Below are 18,589 nucleotides of genomic sequence, written 5' to 3' on the forward strand. Positions count from 1 at the left end.
CGAGGTACACCTTGGATCTGGCTGCGAGAGAGGAGATGTACTTTCCAAAAGTGGATGGACTGGTATGTGCCATCACCAGCTGGATGACTATCCCTGTAGAAGGGGGAGCGGCACTGAAGGATGCGCAAGATAAGGGAATTGAAGCTATCCTTAAGCAGGCCTTTGTGGCAATGGCAATGAATTTGCAGATAGCCTTTTGTTGCTTCCTGGTGGCTCACACTTGTTTGCTTCTTTCTCAGGAAGTCTATGAATCTGATTTGAATTCCAGGACAGTGATGGAACCAGCAGCCACCTTTTTGGCAGATGTGGACTGTAACCTGGTCTGCACCTCTGCCAGAAGGGTGTAGCTTTGGTGATAGCAGCTAGGCGACAGCTATGGTTGAGGAATTGGTCAGCCGATACAATTTCAAAGTCTAATCTTACAAAATTGCCCTTTAAAGGATCACTCTTGTTTGGGAGTGAGTTGGAAAAAATGGCCAACAAGTGGGGTGAGTTCCTCAGTTACCAGAGGATAAGAAGCAGGTACTACGCTTTTTCGGCATGAGAGATCACGCTAGAGGTTTCAAATACTTTCGCCCATACAGAGGAGTGGCTTCTCAGAGGGCTTGATCTGTGGGTAGGTCTCAGTCCTTTTGTCCTAGGCAGCCCAAATGCGGCACAGGCTCAAGTGGCTGTACCCCCTGAACCTCTCAATGAAGGTGTGTCGACCCACCCCCTGGAACAGCAGATAGGGGGTCACCTCTCTTTTTTATTGGAGGTGGGTTAAGATCATGTCAGACCATTGGGTTCTGGAGTTGATAAGAGATGGCTATGCTCTGGAGTTTCTCAGCGTTCCTCGGACGTTTTCATGGTGTCTACCTGCAGCTCTGTGCAGAAAGAGTAAGCAATGGAGTGTACGTTTTCAAGACTCCTCAGCCTGCAGGCTGTAGTCCCAGTGCTCATGTCACAAGAAAATATGGGCTGATATTCCATTTATTTCATTGTACCCAAGAAAGGAGGGTTCCTTTCGCCCCATCCTGGATCTCAAGGGAGTCAACCGTCATTTGTAGGTGACTCATTTCCACATGGAAACTTTACACTCAGTGATCATGGCAGTACAGTCTGGGGAGATTTTACGTCTCTGGATTTGTCAGAGGCATACCTACATAGTCCCATCCGGCTAGAGCATCAATGGTTTCTGTGTTTTGCTGTTTTGGGGCGACATTATCAGTTTTGAGTGCTACCCTTCGGTTTGGCCACCGTGCCCAGAATTTTCTCCAAGGTCATGGTGGTTGTAGCGGCAGTGTTGAGAAAGGATGGCATTCTGATCCACCTGCACTTAGACGACTGGCTAATTCAGGCCAAGAGTATGAAAAAGAGCCTTCAGGCCTTGCGCAAGGCGATCTCCTTGCTACAGGAACTAGGTTGGATGGTGAACTTTGCCAAGAGCAATTTACAGCCAACCCAATCACTGGAGTATCTTGGTGTTCATTTTGAAATTAAGCAAGGCAGGTTGTTCTTGCCAGAGATCCACATTTTCAGAAACTGAGGGTGCAGGTGCGACTATTGACAGAAACAATATGCCTAATGGTGTGGTCTCATCTACAGGTGCTAGGGTTGATGGCAGCCACCCTAGATGTGGTTCCGTGGGCAAGGGCACATATGTATCCTCTACAGCACACACTGCTTGCACGTTGGAGTCCACAGGGTCAGGATTACTACATACGGCTTCACTTAACCGGTGGAGATAACCATCCAATTGCAGTGGTGATTGCAAGCGGATCATCTAAGGAAGGGAGTTTCCCTACGAAAATCAGACTGACCAGTACTCATGATGGATGTGAGCCTCCAGGTTTGGGGGGCTCACTGTCAGGAGTTGACGGTGCAAGGGCAGTGGAGTACAGAAGAGTCTCTCTGGAACATCAATCAGCTGGAAGCCCATGCTGTTCGATTGGCATGCTTGCAATTTGTCGATTGCTTGCAGGGTCAAGTGGTCTGAATAATGTCAGACAATACGACAGCAGTGGCTTACATCACCAGGGAGGAATTAAGAGCCAGCAAGTGTCGCAGGAAAAAGCCCAAATCATGGATGGATGGAAGTACATCTTCAGAAGATCTCAGCCTCACACATTGCAGGAAAAGACAATGTAAGAGCAGACTTTTGCAGTAGACAGTGTCTAGGATTCAGGAGAATGGGACTTGTCAAACGAAGCGTTCCAGCCTTAGTGGACCGCGAGGGCCTCCCATTTCTAGACTTGCTGGTGACATCACACAATGCGAAGATTCCTCGCTTCTTCAGTCTCAGGAGAGATCTAAAGTCCTTGGGTATCGATGCCCTCATGCAAGCTTCTATATACCTTTCCCCCGTAGCCCATGTTGGGCAGAATCGAGAGTCACACAGGGATGGTGCTTCTGGTAGCGCCAGATTGGCCCAGGAGGCCGTAGTATGCAGATCTGTGAAGGTGCCCAGTGTACCCTCCTCGCCGATTACCGATCCACTGGGATCTGCTATGGCAGGGTTCTATTCTTTATGAAGATCCGACTCGATTTTGTCTTACAATATAGCCCTTGAGAGGACTTGGTTGCTGAAGCATGGATATTCCACTGCTGTGAATGCCACTTTGCTTAGAGCGCGAAGGTTCTTCACTTCCTTCGCCTATGTTTGGGTTTAGCAAGTATTTGAGGCTTGGTGTGAGGAATAAAAATTTCATCCTCATTTAGTTAAGGTCCCACTCATTTTGGATTTTTTGCAAAATGGATTGATTAAGGGATTGGCCCTTAATTCCTTCAAGGTACAGTTGGTGGCTCTTGCCTGTTTCCAAAGTCAGGTGAATGGTGAACCCTTGTCGGCCCATCCGGATATGGGCCGAGTCTTAAAAGGGGTGAAGTAACTTCCTCCTCCTTTGAGATTACCAGTGCCCTTGTGGAATCTTAATCTGGTTTTAGACTTTTTGCACCTTTCGACCACTGCGTATCCTCTCCTTAAGATTACTTACTTTGAAGACAGCGTTTCTTGTGGCAATTTATTCTACGCATAGTGTTTCCAAACTGTAGGCCTTGTCTTGCCGGGAACCATTTCTGTTAGTGACTCCAGGGGAGATACAGCTGCATACTGTGCCATCTTTTTTGCCAAAGGTGGTCTCAGATTTTCACTTGAATCAATCAATTTCCCTGCCAAATCTGGACAGGGAGAGAGATGCGGATGAATATTGCCCTTGACAGACCTTGGATGTCAAGAGGCATATCACGAGGTATTTGGAGGTTTCGAAACCTCTTGGGAAGACAGACCAGACCAGCTGTTTATACTTCATGGTGGGAATAAACAGGGTGAGCCAGAGTCATAGGCTACAATAGCCCACTGGATTAAGAAGTAAATCACGGCCACGTATGTGGATGCTGAGCAGCCATTGCCTAGTCAGGTGAGGGCTCATTCCACTAGAGTTCAGGCAGTGTCATGGGTGGAGGTTAGATTGTTGTATCCTATCAAGATTTGCCAAGCTGCAACATCATCCTCCTTCCACACCTTTTCCATGCATTACCGCCTGGAGGTGCAGCCCGGGAGGATGCAGCCTTTGCACGTGTGTGTTGATTGGACTGTGGGCAGCCTCCCACCCAGTTCGGGAGTAGCTTTGGTACATCCCACTGGTGTGGATTAACCTGTGTGAATGCTAAGAAAGGAGAATTTACTACTTACCTGATAATTTCTTTTCTTTAATGAGGACAGGTTAATCCACCTTCCTGCCATTGGCTGCCAATGATGATGATGATTTCCGGGGTTTACTGGTAAGTGTCAGATCCAGTCCCTAGCTTAGTGATACTACATTCTTTGTCTGAGCTCAGGGTTTTCCTGTTAACTGAGTGCTTGAATGGTTGTCTGTTAATAGTTATGATCATGTATTGTTTAGTTGTCCACAGTTGGCTTTTGCAGAGTATACTGACAGGCTGATGTCAGTGCAGGAGTATATATACCATGATGTCAGCTTTGCTCTATCTCCATCTGCTTGTAGAGGTGCATAACCCACTGGTGTGGATTAACCTGTCCTCATTAGAGAAAAGGAAATTATCAGGTAAGTAGTAATTTCTCCTTACTTGCTATATTTTCCTATTTTCTTTGCTTATATGCTTTTATTTGAAAAATTAAGAAGCCAAAACAGTCCTTTAATCTCCATCTACCAGTAAAAGGGCCTAGACTGAACTTACTTCCAAAATTCTGTTTTTAGAAAGAAATATGATTGTATCACTGCATTAGACTGAAGTCTTAAATTTGAATTTAAAAACTATATAGAGAACATGTGCTGGTTTTTTTAAATTATATTAAATTGATTTTTATTCCATCTAAAATACTGGATGTCATTCCGTTATAACAACCTTCAAGCTGTTTTCAGGTGAGCAGAGTTATTTCTTTTCCTACCTGACATGATGCAGAAGAATGTTTGTGAAATCCTAAAACCTGTGGGGCTGTGTTGACCAAAGCTTGTAACTCCAGGTGGTATTCTGCAAGGGATTTCTCAGTACGGGACTGAAGAGGGGCCATAGTTTGTCACAGTCTCTTAGACAACATGACTTGTTCCCCTGCAGGTTGTACACACTAAACAGAAAATAATTTTACAATACTTTCTACTTGCATGTACACTTCCTTTTCTCTCTAAAAATGGGTCAGCTGGCAGCAATTGTAAGATGAAAGTCAATGTTACGGCTGGAATTTTTCAAGACTCCCTTCCATTTACTCCTTCCAAATTGCTGCTTCTCAACTAAGGATATATGCTTCTTTAGCAACACAAATATAAGAAATTAAATGACAGGGAGTCAGACCATCAAGCCCAGCATCCTGTCTCAGACAGTGGTCAGTCCAGATCACAAGTACCCAGCAGGACCCCAAAGAAAGGATCTAATCCTTCTTGCTCATAACCAGGGGACAAGCAATGGCTTTCCCAATTCTACATGACTAATAATGGTTTCATGGACTTTCCTCCAGGATCTCATCTAAACCCTTTTTGAATCAATCTATACTAACTTCTTTCATTAAATCCTCTGGCAACAAATTCCACAATTTAATTGTGCACTAAATGTGCTACCTGTTAGCTTCAGGGAGTGACCCCTAGTACTAACTGAAAGGTTAAATAACTTCTCTGTTTATCCTTGCCATCCCACTCATGATTTTATAAACTTCTATCATGTTTCCACTCAGCTGTTTCTTCTCCTCATAGGGAAGCCATTCTATCCCCTTTATCATTTTGGTCGCCCTTCTCTGTACATTTTCTAGCTCCACTATATCTTTTTTTGAGATGGGGCAAACAGCACTGCACAAAATACTCAGTGGGCTGGATTTTCAAAGATTTACATGCGTAACCGGTCATACGCGCGCCAGGCCTATGTTCAAAAGGCCCAGCAATGCGCGTAAAGCCCCAGGACACATGTAAGTCCCGGAACTTGCAAAAAGGGGCGGTCCGGGGGCGGGGTCAGAGGCCTCTGCATGGCCGCTGTGCCGGGGATCGCGCGCCGGCAGTCGGCTGAAGTAAGTTTTGGAATAAAAGAAAAAGGTAGGGGAGAAAGGGCGGGGGAGGTAGGGGAAGGGAAAATGGAGTGGGGGGTTAGGGAAGTTCCCTCCGAGGCCGCTCTGATTTTGGAACAGCCTGGGAGGGAATGGGGGAAGGCAGCGCGGCTCAGCGCTCCCAATTGTGCACCCCCTTGCACGTGCCGACCCCCAATTTTATAAAATCGAGTGTCCTTGTGTGCACGCCAGGTAGCACACGTACATGGACGTGTTTGCGCTGGTTTGAAAATCTACCCCAGTGTGTTCACACCATGGATAGATACAAAAGCATTATGATATCCTCTGTTTTATTTTTCATTCTTTTCCTAATACCTAACATTCTGTTTGCTTTTTTGACCACTATCGTGCACAGGGACAAGGATTTCAATGATGGGTGCCAACCATATGCTTGGAACAGACTTCCTAAACTGGCTAGTCATGCTCCTCCTTTTGCCTTATTTAAATCCCATCTAAACACCCACCTTTTTGAGGCTGCTTTTAAAGCTTAACCCCTGATTATCGTGCTTACTGTCTCATTCATTTTTAACTACTGTCTTAATAAATGAAATTCTCTAAGTTTCTTTTGCCCTGTATGTTTGTCTTGATTAGATTGTAAGTACTAACCAGGAACTGTCTCTTACACTGTATGTTTTTTGTGTGCATCAAGTTGCACTGTAGAAGTGTTATGTAGTAGTAGTAATATGGAACTCAGCATCATGGATTATTCTTCCCTATATGCATCACTTTACACTTGTCCACATTAAATTTCATTTGGCATTTAGACACCTAATCACCTAGTTGCAATTCCTCAATTTTCAAAAGGATTTATACTCTTAAAACTTGGTTTTATACATATATGTGGGCTTTTGAAAATTGTTACAATATATAGCATTGAATTGTCAAAAGGTTTTACAGGTGTTTAAATGGACTTTTAAAAATTGCTAGTATAGTATGTTAAATTTACACACAGCTTACCTCCAATCTGTTTATGATCTGACAACTTTGAACAATTGTGTCTCACCTGTTAATGGGATCATCTCCTTCGTTGTTCCCTTTTCCAGATCATTTATAAATATATTGAAAAGCAGTACTGAGCCTTGTGCCACTCCACAATTTGCCTTTTTCTATTGAGAGAAATGACCATTCAGTCCTATTCTCCATTTCCTAACCTTTAGCCAGTTACATAGGACATTACCTCCATTGCTATCACATTTTAATTTCCTGGTTAGTTTCTCATGAGGGAATGTGTCAAATGCCTTCTGAAAATCTAGTTATACTATGTCAACATGTCTTCTCTTTTTTAAATCCACATTAGATCTACTCCATTAGTCTGTCTACCCAGATAGTAATTTTGTTTTTCAGTATAGGTATAAAAACAAATGGCAAAGAAGTGATCAAGAACTGAGTGACATTAAAATGGTCATGGTTCCAGCTCACTGCAGCAGAACACAGACCAAAGCAAATGGTGGGCATTCAGAACACTTAAGAACTGTAGTTAGAAGACTAACAGACAAAGCATTTTCTTGCTTGTGTTGTGAGTAGACAAGCAGACTAGATAAGGCATAACGGTCTATATGTCCTCCTCACAGACTGTAAATGTGCATTTTGCAGCAAGGAGGTTGTATTGTCCCTTTAAGGAAACTACCGTAATAAGTAAAGAGGTAGGCAGGGTGGGTGTGATCACAATGGCACGAGCTCCAGTGATCCAGAAAGGATCCCACTTCTCAACATGTACCTGTAAAACAGGAATGCAAGACTTCTATAAAAGTAAAAACATGCATTTGACTAAAACAGCTTTTTACGCTTAAGCCCTTTGGCTCAACTAATCATTCCTCAAAAAGCACACAAGCCCTACAGCAGTTATGATTCCCTTAGGTGAGCAGCATCTGACAGCTGCACACTGAGCCAGAGTGAAGAGAAGTAAAGCATTCCTCTTTCTTTAATAGTTAAATTACTGTTACAGTGCATTCAAGTACATCACAACCTTCAACAAGTATCATTAGAAAGAAAACAAACCCTGCACTGTGTTTGTAATTGTTGGCCAGGGCATACATGAAATATTGCTGTTTGAAATTATAAGAAAGCTATATAATATAGCCCAGAGTTGACAATTATAACATTACATGCCACTTGAGAGCTTGATTGTTAGTATATTAAGTCTCTATTTACTGAGGGTCTAATTCACCAAGCACGTCCTTCAGAGGAAATGCCTGGGGACCTGAACCCTAAGAATTTTAAGTACAGGCACCAAATGGATGAAAACTCACCAAGTCAAAATTAAACCTTAAGAAAGCATTTACAGAGGATTTTCATTATAAACAATCCAATGGCTGGAATGGAATATTCCCGGTATCCTAATTAACCAATTCTCAAGAGTTTACAGTAGAAAATAAACTTAAGACATAGGAATCCCTGGGGACAGTGAAGGGAAAGTGCTTCTCCTTACGTGTAGTGATTGTAACATTTCTGTCTTGTGGGATGATTTGGTGCTTTTGAAACCAAAATATAGAGCGCTGGAGATTTCACATCACGCTTTTAAGGGAACATACAGAAAAAAGTCCATATGTTTCAACACTAGCTTAAGAACTTAACAATTTGAGCTGTTAGTCTCCTTAACCTTCTCATCATCTGGGTTTTCTTTGCATAATAACTTGTCTCTCTCATCTTCTGCCTGGTCTTGAGTTTCAGTTGCTTTAGCCAGTGGGTCAGTAGCCTTTGTCTTAACGGTGGAGGCAGGATCTAATACTATGGGCAAGGGCTCAGTTTGTTCATTATGGCTACGATTTTCATTTGAGCATTCAACGCTAGCTGATGACCTACAGGGAAAAGAAAACAGTGAAACACAGTAAATCTGTCCTACACATTCTGTGACTGGAAGACATTGTCTGGGCCATTTATGTATGTCAGCATACCACTGAGAAAGGAAGGAATAGCATGGGGAAGAAAGGGGGTAGAAGACATGTGATCATCTGCCTCAGCTTCCAGAGGTGACTATCTTCCCTTGTGTAAGTACCAGAAGTAGCTGCAGCACTTCTTTTAGCACTGTCTGCAAATACCAGCATAAATTGTATTGGGCTTTTAATAGCTGTTGACTGAATAATAGTATATTCTACTTCTTTCCAATGCCTCACCTCCTCTCTGCAGCATCTGCATTAGAAACAGGCATAGGCACAAATTTGTTCACCTTATCACAAGTAATTAATTATAACTTCACAGCAACATTGCTCAGGCAGCTTCATTTCAATTGTCCAGTCACTCTACATTTACTACTCCTGAATCCTGAAAAAAATCAAATGGAAATTTAGAAAGTAAAATATTAAAGTATTGCAAATAAAATATACAAATATTAGTTAGGATAAAGACATTTTTTCACTGCAGTAGACTCGGTTGTGTGTCAGTTCACGGCCTATAAGTTGTAAATGTTTACATTTTTAAGTGAAGAGTGAGACGATATACACAAAGAAAGCCAGTGTACCTCCTCCATGCAATACCAGGAAGCATTGCTACCCAAATGGAGCAAATTCTACTCTTTGAATCAGCATCAGTATGTACATGCTCAAAAAACCTAAAGCTTCTGGCTGCTGTACTGAAAGTGTGAATGAATAGAACCACCTTCCTTCCTAGTCATTCACAGGAGAGTTAATGTTGCAGCTAAGACTAAAGGGAACAGCTTCCAGCACAGCCCAATGACATCAAGCTTGTGAAATAAAGTCCAGGAAACTGAGATGGATGCGAAAACTGCTACCCGCACTCCCTTCCCCACCCCTAATCTCTGCTGGGAGAAAGGGGAAAGGAGTTCAGCTTCCCTTTGCTGCAAGTGTGAAGCCCAAATAAGCTGCACTTGACAACAGACTCACACGCATCCCATCACCAGTCATCAAGTCATCCTTTTGCAGCGTGGCATTACCGTTTGTAACGTTCACAAATGTTCCCTCAGTCTGTCCAATATATGCTAGGTTCCTTTCTGCATAATATTACAACAGAAACTTTTCTACATCACAATTAGTGGGATTTGAATGCCACCTTACTCATAAGCCCTGGAACAATTAATAAGGTATTCTATGAAATGCAACCTCCACAAACTTGATTGTTAAACACTATGAAAAAAAATAGTCAAAGCAATAAATACCAAGTTCTTTTTTGCTTTCATTTCTTTTTTACTTCACTTCTGGAGGTAACTATCTTTCAAATCTCAACAGCTGGACTATTTAACAGAGTCTGGTGAATCAAAGAATAATTCTTCAGCAGGCACACAGTAGGGAGTCTGCATTAGTGCATGGCAGCGCTCCAACAACTGATGCACAGCCAAACAATTTGAACTCTTAGATTTCATTTACAATAAGAACGGATAAAACGGCAATCATATTTACCACCTTCAAGGAGAAGAAAATGAAAAATTTAAATCTGTCAGCTTAAAGTAGTTTACTAAAAAATCCAAGGAGGTGAAGTCATTACTGTGTTTTGGGACTATAATGCCTGGACCAGTATCTGTGGCGCCTTTCTCAGAGTATTTTAAACAGCACTAGGTTTGAGTGGTCATCGGGCGCAGTCCAACGACAACATTGACACATTTGCTTGGAAATATCATCAGTAAGTACTGACTTCATCAGAGGCCACATACTTTAAAGATCATTTTCAGCAAGAAATTGTTCAGGGAAGAAACATTTCCCTTCCTATCACTGACAACCCCAAAAGCTTAGAAAAATTACAGATATGTTGGGGTGTTTGTTTTGTTTTGTTTTTTTTCAAAGAATGAAAACCAAATTAAATCCCACTAAGGAAATGATATGCACCGAGTATTTCTCTTAAAGCCCAACCCAGTATCATTCATATTTATTATTTAAAAGGTGCTTATTTCCCACGCCCTCCAAAGTTCGCGGCGGGTTACAACCAAACATAGACAATGATATGACATAAAAACATTGGTTGACAAAATGGACATAAACTAAAAAAAAAACAATAAAGAAAATAATGAAATAATTAAGAGAGATTAAATGAGGATAAAACCAAATAAAATCACTGTGGTTCAAGGAGGAAATGCCAAGGAGGGAAGGGACAGTGAGGCAATTAAGTTGTACATAAGTCAGGAAAGGCCTGCAGGAAAAGATGATGTTGGAGAGCTTTTCTAAAGTCTTTTTTTTTAATCGGAGATGAATCTTAAATCAAGAGGTAATGTGTTCCAGCGGACAGGGCCTGCGATAGAGAATGCTCATTCTCTTGTTATGGTTAAGCATGTAGTTTTGGGTGATGGGATTTGAAGTAGAAGTTTCGTTTTGGACCTGAGGTTCCTACACCAGGTATAGATGTGTAATGTTGAGCAATTACTTCGGTAAGGCACAGTATTACAGTCTACCAAGTGGCAGGAGGTGCTTAGTCTAACACAGGCTCTACTTCGTCACTTCTTTGTGCCTCTGCTACAAGCAAGGTTAAAAGAGGTGGAAAGAAATAAAACTGTTGGCTAACATTAAAACACCAGTATACTGAGAGAACACCTTTTTCAAATCTCTCTCAGAGCCCATTCCTGTTTTAAGAACATTTTGCTCATGAGAGTTTCTTTTTAAAGTCCCCATGATGCTCCTCCCTATGCAAGTAATTCCTCTTCCAAGAAAATTCTGCTTCGAAAAATATTTTGTCTCTAAAGTCCCAAGATGTTCTGCCCTGTATAATTAACTTGCCTTTTCTATCTGGTACTTTGCTCTTACAAAAGCAGATCCTAGCAAAGATTTTGGTTTTATTCTTGCGCTTTGATTTTTCACATCCTGTCCATTAATGCTGTTTTCTGTATGTAACTACAAGCACTGCACACTTGAAACTATATAGGAATCCAATACCCTTAAACTTTTACTGTCTAATAGCTACTTTTCCCTTTTCTTAGTATAATTCTAAAATCAAGAACTTCAATTCTCTTGATCAGTCTCTTGTTAGACTAATTTTGTTGTTTAAAGCTCAATTGTCCATGTATGAACAGTGCACAGAAAACCTTTCTTGCTATGTCTTGCTGAGGGGCTGAGACGTTTCCTGCAGTGACAGTAGACAATTCCAGGTTACTAAAATTACAAAAGAGAAGAGGAGAGCAAATCCTTTAATTGTATAAGATCATCAGATTAAGCTGTACTCTCTGAGGGGGCTCATTCTCTTCAGGAGTCCTCTCCTACCCAAAAACAAATGTTGACTAAGTGCTGAGGGGGCCACCTTCGGTATTATATAGGAGCCTTTCAAAAGAGCCTCTGACTCCATCCCAACTAAACCTCAGCTTTCTTAAGGAAAGTTTATATGTCTGTACGATAACTATTTTCAGAGCATTCTTTATAAATAGAGTCCTTCATCCAGCCGTGTAAATCATATTATGGGATTTTTAAGGAGCAGAGAACTGGCCATGGTTTTTCTTCCAGTTCACACAGTAGTCAATTTCAATTTCATGCACCTACACTGTGTGTAAAATCTAATGAACTAGCGCTATATGCTTTAAAGACAGCAATCCATATCTGAGAAAAACATTTTCAAAAGAACAGAGACCATTAAGGAGCAGTCTGAATGTATTAAAACCATTACACACTTTAAGAAAAAAGTCAGGAGAAACAGACAATACTGGCAGGTAAAGACCATTTGGTCAACCTAGTCTGTCTGCTTGTGCATGCCTACTCTGCTACTTTAAATTCTATATCAGGGGAGGCCAATCCCAGTCCCCAAGAGCCACAAACAGGTCAGGTTTTCAGGATATCCACAATGAATATGCATGAGATAGATTTGCATACAAGGGAGGAAGAGCATGCATATCTCTCTCATACATATTCATTGTGATATTCTAAAAACCTGGCCTCTTTGTGGTTCTCAAGCACCAGAGTTGGCCACCCCTATTCTATTTTTTCTATAGTTTTCTTCCTCCCCAAGGTCCCTTTGTTTTGTCAGCTACCACCTCCTTCCTCTGCATTCAAAACTCTTGGCTCAGTTATTGCAACCACTTTTTCTCCAGCCTCTCTATCTCTTATCCTCCCCTCCTTTCCATCTGTCTAGTCCACAGTGGTATTCTTGATTCTCCCCATCTTATACTTGGCCAGTGTAATCCCTTGATCCTTGCCCATTCATGGTAGTCTTGCACCACACTTGTCTGCCAACCACGCCATTCCTCTTCTCTCTTAAAAGTTGCCACAGAAATATAGGTAATGTCAGCACATAAGGATAAAGGCCCAGCTAACCTGGCCATTTCTGATGCAATACTGCAGAGCTTACCCAAACTCAGGCTTTGTCTTCATGTCCTTGCATTCAAAGATTCTCTGTGGTTGTCCTCATGTTTTGTTTTGTTTTGTTTTTAAATTTGTTACTATTTCAGCTACTACCACCTCTACTGCCAGACCAAGCACAGTTGCTTACCTGTAACAGGTGTTCTCCTAGGACAGCAGGATGTTAGTCTTCACAGATGGGGCCTGGCACGGAAACCTTTTGTCAGCGTTTCTAGAAGCTTTGACTGGCACACTGAGCATGCCCAGCATGCTATCTGCGCATCCATGCGAGGTCCCCCTTCAGTCTTGTAACATAGCAAAATACAAGTGAAAACGTAAAATAACAAAACGCAGGAGAACCCAACTCCGCAGGGTGGCGGGTGAGTTTCCTGAGGGCTACCATCCTGCTGACCTAGGAAAACACCTGTTACAGGTAAGCAACTGTGCTTTCTCCTAGGACAAGCAGGATGGTAGTCCTCACAGATGGGTGAATACCAAGCTCCAGGCTGTTCCCAGCAACACCCAAGACCAACCAGTACTAAACAAGGTGCCAACGGGCACAAAAACAATTGAGGTACTGTTGGACGGTGGGGAGACAGCCTGGCTTCAACTAGGGGGCCCTAGGTAGGAAGAGTTGGGTTTAAATCTGAAAGAGATTGCACAGGACAGATTGGCCGAATTTACCACCTTGTCGACCATCCTTGTCCAAGCAGTAATGAGCAGCGAACGTGTAGAGGGAGCTCCACGCCACAGCCCTGCAGATTTCGGTAAGGGGGACTGCCCGTAAGTGGGCCACTGATGCTGCCATAGCTCTCACAGAGTGAGCTTGAACTTGGCCTTCCAGTTGAAGGCCCGATTGCGCATAGCAGAATGAGATGCAATCTGCTAGCCAGCTGGATAAGGTCTGTTTACCCACCGCGACCCTCATCTGTTCTTATCGAAAGATATGAATAGCTGGGTGGACTGTCTATGGCTTGCAAAGCATTCTAAGTAGAAGGCCAGAGCTCTCTTGCAATCCAAAGTATTCAAAGCCCATTTCTCTTGATGGGAATGGGGCCTTGGAAAAAAGGTAGGTAACACAATAGATTGATCAAGGTGAAGTTCAGTCATAACTTTAGGCAGGAACTTGGGATGTGTATGCAGACCCACATGATCATGAAATAATTTTGTGTAAGGTGGGTACATCACCAAGGCCTGAAGCTCGCTTACCCTATGAGCTGAAGTTACCACCACCAGGATTAAGACCTTCCAGGTGAGGAATTTTAGCTCACAGGTGCGCATAGGCTCAAAAGGAGGCTGCATGAGCCATGCCAACACCACGTTGAGATCCCAGGAAACTATGGGGGGCCGAAACGGGGCTTTAGCTGAAGCAGGCCCCACATAAAGAGAAATACTATAGGCTGAACCGAGATGGGTGCACCGGCTTAAATGGACTCTGACCAAGGTGGTTTTAAGCCCAGCCTCGGAAAGGTGCTACAAGTTATCCAAGAATCTGGGAAGTTATCATGTAAATAGATCTAATTCATGCCCCTCACACCACACCGAGAACCTCTTCCACTTCAACTTGTAAGACTTCCTAGTGGAAGGCTTCCTGGAAGCTACCAGTATCTGGGCGACATTTTCTGAGAAATCCAGGGGCTGAAGGACTAGGTGCTCAACATCCAGGCCATCAAGGCTAATGCCTGGAAGTTCGAATGGTGCAGAGCGCCCTGATTCTGAGCTTTCAGATTGGGCGCAGTCCCCAGGCTAATGAGATCCCTGATCCACAGTTCCTGAAGAAGAGGAAACCAGACCTGCTTGGGCCAGTTAGGCGCCACTAGGATCATGGTCCCCCTGGTCCTGCTGGACCTTCAGGAGAGTTTTCATGAGAAGTGGAAGAGAAGGGTACGCATACAGGAGACCCATTTCCCAATGAAGGGTGAAGGCATCGGGGGTGGATGGCTGTCCGTCCTGAATAGGGAACAAAAATTGCCACTTTCAGGACCAGGGACCACTCATGCGGTTGAAAGGAGCAGCTTAGATGGTCTGCCAGCATGTTCAGCGTCCTGGGCAGATATGTTGCTTGCAGAGACATCCCTTGCAACAGAGCCTAGGACCAGATCTGCACAGCCTCTTGACAGAGAGGGAACGACCCTCATACCTCCTTGCTTGTTGATGTACCACAACATAACCTGATTGTCCGTTCGGATTAGGACAGTTTTGTGGGACAAGCAGTCTCAGAATGCCCAAAGTGAGTAACAAATCGCCCGAAGCTCCAAGAGGTTTATCTGACATAGAGCTTCTTGAGCAGTCCATTGATCCTGCATGTGGAGGTTGTCCACATGGGCCCCCCAGCCCTGGGAAGAGGCATCTGTCGTGAACACTATTTGAGGCGGGGCAATCTGGAAGGGGAATCCCCACTTCAGATTGAAGAAATTCTCCCACTAGGATAGAGAGACTCTCAGAGGTTGCATGATGGAGACATGGGCCTCAAGGTCCTGGGATGCCTTCTGCCATTTGAGATCGCAAAGTCCATGGTGCTCTGTGCATGCAGAGATGGGCTATTGGGGTAACATGAACTGAGGCTACGATGTGGCCCAACAAGCAAAGCAGTAGGCGGGCACTTACGCACTAACTGTTGTGCACCAAGGTTGCCAGTGAGGACAGGGCAAGGGCCCAATCACGGGGCAAGAATGCTTTTGCCTGAACTGTGTCCAGCCTGGCTCCTATAAAGTCCAGTGGGGAGACAGACAGAGGTGGGATTTCGGGTAGTTGATAACAAAACCTAGAGACTGCAGGAACAAAGCGTCCAGTGCTCCTGCTTGGGAATCACTTTTGACCAGCCAGTCATTTAGATAAGGAAAGACATACAATTCATGGTGTCTGAGGTGTGCTGCCACCGCTGCTAGGCATTTGGTGAAGATGCGAGGGGCTGAGGCCAACCCAAATAGCAGCACTCTGTACTGGTAGTGAACCTTCCCCACCACAAAACGAAGATATTTCCTGTGTCTGAGGAAGATGGCAGTGGGGACATAGGCATCCTTGAGGTCAATGGAGCAGATCCAGTCCCCCTTTTTGAGTAGGGGGATCAGAGTACCCACAGAAACCATTTTGAACTGCTCCCTTTGGAGGAATTTGTTCAAAGCCCTGAGTTTGAGAATAGGGTGCAAGCCTCCAGTTCTCTTGGGTATCAGGAAATACTTAAAATAGAACCCTTAACCCTGCTGGTTTCGGGGAATGGGTTCTACCGCTTCTGCTGGTAGGAGGGCGGACAGCTCTGTGAGAAGTTGTCCTGTTGGGCAGGCAAACCCCACAATGGACATGGGGGAGACTCCTCCGGGATTTCTATGAAATTTAGACAACACACCCCTGTCGAACAATAGTGAGAACCCATCGATCCGAGGTGATGATCGGCCAACAATGGGCGAAGCAGAGAATCTGCCTCCCACTTGGGGATCAGGTGCCAGGGGGTACAATGTGCTGACTCATGTTCTCTCGCCTCCAGTCAAAACCCCATAGCCAGGGCCTGTTGGGGGGACTGGCTGTGGTCTAGGAGTTCTCTGTTGATGGGAGCGGTCCCTGGAAGCAGTAAGGGGTGTGAGAGTTCAGGAGGCAGGGGGATAATACTTCCACTGCCTATAGAAGGGCCTCCTAGAACTTGGTTGGGAAGGTTTCCTAATGGAGGATGGTGGGTCCGAAGCACTGGTGGATAGCTGTTGAAGGGTTTCATGGTGATCCTTCAACTGGACTACCGCATCCCTGACCTTATCCTCAAAATGATTCTCTCCTGTACAGGAGAGGTCAGCCATTTCCTCCTGGACCTCACACCGTAGGTCAGATGCACAGATCCAGGCCATCCTATGGGCACTGATGCCCATGGCACCCACCCTGGCAGCTGTCTCGAAGACATCATAGGTAGACCTCACCTCTTGCTTTCCTGCTTCGAGACCTTGCTGCGTGATTTATTTATTTATTTATTTTGGTTTTTTTATATACCGGTCTTCTTGCATTAGATGCAAATCAAATCGGTTTACATTGAACAATTAAAACTTGCTTGAAAAAGCATTACATGTAACAAAGAACATCAAAACATAAAAACCTGTTGGAACAATAATAAAACACAGAGTTTGAATTGTTCATCTTTACCAGATGCCTTACAGGAAAACAAAAAAAATGGATTAAAAAATTAAAATTAAATAACATATGGAAGTAACGAGAGAAAAAATAGAGCATGGGAGCACTGAGTGAAAATTATGAGAGAGGAAGAGGAGAGGGAGCACTGAGTGAAAATTATGAGAGAGGAAGAGGAGAGGAGAGGGAGGGGGAAAAAGAACAGAGGGACCAGAAAAGGTGGTTAAAAAAGGAAGGATTAGAGGGAGGATTTACGCGAGCAGGGCCCTGCGCGCCGGTGCGCCTATGTTCAATAGGCCTACCGGCGCGCGCAGAGCCCCGGGACTCGCGTAAGTCCCGGGGTTTTCCGAGGGGGCGTGTCGGGGGCGGGGCCGAGCGGCTCGCCGTTTTCGGGGCGGGACGCGGCGTTTCGGGGGCGGTCCCGGGGGCGTGGTTTCGGCCCAGGGCGGTCCGGGGGCGTGGCCGCGCCCTCCGGAACCGCCCCCGGGTTGTGTCTAGGCGCGCCAGTGGCCCGCTGGCGCGCGGGGATTTACTTCTCCCTCTGGGAGGCGTAAATCCCCCAACAAAGGTAGGGGGGGGTTTAGACAGGGCCGGGGGGGTGGGTTAGGTAGAGGAAGGTGAGGGGAGGGCGTTAGCGAATTCCCTCCGAGGCCGCTCCGATTTTGGAGCGGCCTTGGAGGGAATGGAGGTAGGCTGCACGGCTCGGCGCGCGCCGGCTACACGGAATCGGTAGCCTTGCGGGCGCCGATCCAGGATTTGCGCGGCTACGCGCGTATCTACTAAATCCCGCGTACTTTTGTTTGCGCCTGGAGCGCCAACAAAAGTACGCCAACGCGCCATTTTTGAAAATCTACCCCCAAATGTTTAAACTGTTTTTTCAAAAACCCCTTCACAACATTATAAGTATGGAAGTGCCCCCCCCCCAAATACCACGGAGATTAAAGGCTTCTTAATCCTTGCATTGTTGTAACAATTAGTTTCTCATTTATCTTTCCAGTAGTGGTGATCCCGCCTCAAAGATTGCACCATTTTTAAATAGGAAAAAATCTCATACAGCCCATAGTAAAATCACAACTATTTTCAGTGATTTATAACAAGAGCTACAGCTGCCAACATAGGAAAAATCTTTTCATGTAAAAACTAAAGTCCAATTATGTACAGTCCAAAACAATTTTGTGTGCACCCAATGATTACAGAAAGCTACAGTATTTTAATATTCAATAGCGATGACCAAACTTTGTGTAACAAATAGAGTTCTTATCTGCAGAGAAGCCAGGCCAAATGTGGCCATGTTTCACTATCATCCAGCTGCTTTAGGGCCAAGAAAAAAGATTTTAGAGTACACAAAAGCAAATCATGTCTGTGATGGCATCCCAAATCTGCTCAATACTAGGCAGCCATCTTGAATCTACAAAAGGAAAAGGTGTTTCTTTTTAAAGGAAGCTGCTTGTTGTACTGTCCAATCAGCATAAGTTAGTTGTTCACTCATACATATGCCAATCGCACACTATTAGCAGAACGCTTGATCTGACTATTATATTCAACATAGCTAGCAGGTAGGTCCCCACTCGAAACAGTCTATACTATAAAAATAAATTCCATTTAATGCTATTGTTAAAGATGCAGAGACTGAAGGAGATATATCCAATACTGTTCTCACTGAGTTAACTAACAATCTCAATCCCACCCCAAGGGTATGATGCAACCTAATCTGATTTGTTCAAATTCTACCATAAAAAGATTAGCA

General features: G+C 44.1%; 2 protein-coding genes across 4 annotated transcripts in view; one reads left to right on the top strand and one right to left on the bottom strand.

Moving 5' to 3' along the window:
- Positions 1-18,589, top strand: part of ENO4 (enolase 4) — a 291,356-nt gene that overhangs the window by 251,380 nt on the left and 21,387 nt on the right. The gene's annotated exons all lie outside the window — the stretch shown is intronic.
- SHTN1 (shootin 1) overlaps positions 7,424-18,589 on the bottom strand; it is a 237,435-nt gene continuing 226,269 nt past the window's right edge. For all 3 annotated transcript variants that reach the window (XM_029610484.1, XM_029610482.1, XM_029610483.1), the window contains exon 17: positions 7,424-8,328. In XM_029610484.1, the coding sequence (XP_029466344.1) occupies positions 8,100-8,328 (229 nt within the window). In that variant the 3' untranslated portion in view covers positions 7,424-8,099. The remainder of the gene's footprint in view (positions 8,329-18,589) is intronic.

The sequence above is a fragment of the Rhinatrema bivittatum genome, chromosome 7 (genome assembly GCF_901001135.1).
Source record: "Rhinatrema bivittatum chromosome 7, aRhiBiv1.1, whole genome shotgun sequence".
Lineage (NCBI taxonomy): Eukaryota > Metazoa > Chordata > Amphibia > Gymnophiona > Rhinatrematidae > Rhinatrema > Rhinatrema bivittatum.